This window comes from Etheostoma cragini, chromosome 7 (genome assembly GCF_013103735.1).
Source record: "Etheostoma cragini isolate CJK2018 chromosome 7, CSU_Ecrag_1.0, whole genome shotgun sequence".
NCBI lineage: Eukaryota > Metazoa > Chordata > Actinopteri > Perciformes > Percidae > Etheostoma > Etheostoma cragini.
This window is the reverse complement of record NC_048413.1, coordinates 4,379,377-4,381,781: the sequence shown is the minus strand read 5'-3', so window position 1 is coordinate 4,381,781 and position 2,405 is coordinate 4,379,377. Positions and strand designations below refer to the sequence as shown.

At 38.7% G+C, this 2,405-nt stretch overlaps 1 protein-coding gene across 1 annotated transcript in view; it reads right to left on the bottom strand.

The window, feature by feature from the left end:
* Positions 1–517: 517 nt before the first annotated feature.
* LOC117948144 (protein-serine O-palmitoleoyltransferase porcupine-like) overlaps positions 518–2,405 on the bottom strand; it is a 15,048-nt gene continuing 13,160 nt past the window's right edge. Inside the window, exon 13 of the mRNA XM_034877648.1 lies at positions 518–1,886. Within this exon, the coding sequence (XP_034733539.1) occupies positions 1,785–1,886 (102 nt within the window). The 3' untranslated portion in view covers positions 518–1,784. The remainder of the gene's footprint in view (positions 1,887–2,405) is intronic.

The window sequence follows — 2,405 nt, the reverse complement described above, 5'->3', positions numbered from 1 at the left end:
CAGGTTTGCCAACTTCTCTGTTGATGCAACGATCAACCTAGCAAACAGCTGAAGAACAAAAACAAAATCACTAGCTAATTTACTTTAAATTTGCAAGCACTACAGACCAATACAAAAGTTTTAAATGAACTGACAGCATAAGATATGACTTCCAGTTCTCAAAGACTTACACACAAACTCAACTGATTACCCTCCTTACAGCTAGTCTCTTTTTCTTTTCTCTCACTTTCTTCTGTGTGGCGCGCGCGGTGTAAGGCGTGTGTCCGTGCTATTTTCCAACAGGACGACGTATTGTACAAAACTAAAAGAACCAATTTTGTAAAATGTAACGTACCAATATTTGTGTTAAAATGTAAGGAGTAAAAGTAAAAAGTCGCCACAAAAAATAAATAGTAAAGTAAAAATATCAGACAAATCTACTTGAGCACAGTAACAAAGTATTTGTACTTCATTACTTCCCATCTCTGGTCATTATGCTTCCTCCTCTTCTTCTTTAGTTTTGGCCTTTGCTTTTTTGTTTTGCCGCTTGGCAACAAACAGGCTGGAATGGAGTGTGCATTACTGGCAATTTATGAGCAATCATTTGCCAAACCTTCCTTTTTGTTGGCTCCCTGTAAATGATGCAAAGTGCGTGTTGTAGAACTATTCTATCTGTAAAGTGTCCCCAGATAACGTCTGTTACGATTTAACACAATACATAAAGTCAAGGGCAGATTTTAGTCGTTCATGCTCAGATTTAAACGGTTTACAGTATAACGTGTCATACTGAAATTTGTGAAATCCATAAAATAATAAACCTCTCTCATTACAAACAATAACAGAAGATAGAAAATCTAGATAGAAATCTATGACTGTCTGATTGCTAACGTTAGCTCAAAAAACCATTCAACTGACAGCCTTTGTTGTGTTTGATGCTAACTTGTAGCCAGCAGTGAACCAATTTCGTTAAGTAGGTCCATTTTTATTGTAGTAACATTACAGAAGTCTCTCATTAGCATCTTCTAGGCTACTTGTTGCAAAGTTCCGCATGTGCAACTCAAAGCTGCACTCAACTTACATCTGGGAGTAACAGTAAAATAGCTGTAGATAAATGTAGTGGTATGTAGCACTGGTCAATGCTATGTCCTTGACCCTATGAAAATAGATTTTATAGATCTAATAATCATTCACTTTCATTTTTTTTTTTTTTTGAGGTAGGTGATCATAATTTGAAACAGAAAAATATATAACAATGGGAGTTGATCGTCCCATCCTGGCTGTGTCAGTCTGTTACTATGGTGTTTGCAGATAATCACAAACTAGCAGCATGTTAAGATCTACAGACAAATTAAGACAAAATACAAGGAACAAAACAGTAGCAGTAAAAAAAGGAGACTTTTAAAGGGAAGAACATACGAACAATTACAGTTATTGACCCCTACAAAATGTGTTGAGGCATGCTAAACTGCTTAAATGTTTTTGGACATTGTCCAACACCAACATTCCAACAAAACCAATCCTACAGGGACATTCTATCCATAGGCAGCTAAGTGTGAATCATGCTTCTGCGGAGGATCCACGCAGAGCTTTTTATGTTGGTTGAGCCGGCCCGTGTGTGTGGGGGGAGTGTGTGGTAGAGCGAGGGAGAAAGAGAGAGAGTGAATCTTCAGAGTAAGTAGTGACTCTAAAGTCATAGTGAGAGAAACTGGGGCACATCCTGGTCCTCAGGCCCATCCGATAACATCCTGACGTGGTGGTAGGAAGTCTGTGGCGTCTGCCAGCCTTCCCAGCGGCCCCCCGTGACGTCACTGAATCAAGCGGTAGAAGAGCCAGCAGGCCAACACCACCCAGTGGCTGGCCCAGTTCAGCTCCGACCACCTCTGGATGGTGTGGATGGCTGTGTAACCCTGGAAACAGGAACCACAAACAAGCACACATGGATCAAACATGCAACTGCTGCGGAATTGGCTCAATAAGTCACTCAAAACATTGATCTCTTTTGACCCCTTACCATTCATTTTCTCACTCAAAGGCTTGTCTTTCTTCTTGCTTTATCGGTGTATTATTATTTGATATTTCAAAATACACATTCAAAATAGAGTATGAAAAGACGTTTATATGTCTTGTTGACACAAATACATTTAACAAATTTTGGTGTTTGAAAGTTTCTAGGTTTTCACATAAATACAGATATAAATATAATTTAAAAGAATCAATTATCAATTTTCAAATATTGCACCCATCAATACAGAACTATACAGCCTGTTTTGCCGTCAATACTACCGACGTTGTCTTTGCTGTGATCAAATCCGTATTAGTTTACAGTGGTGTGAAAAAGTGTTTGCCCACTTCCTCATTTCCTGTTCCTTTGCATGTTTGTCACACTTAAGTGTTTCGGAACATCACACCAATTTAAACAATAGTCA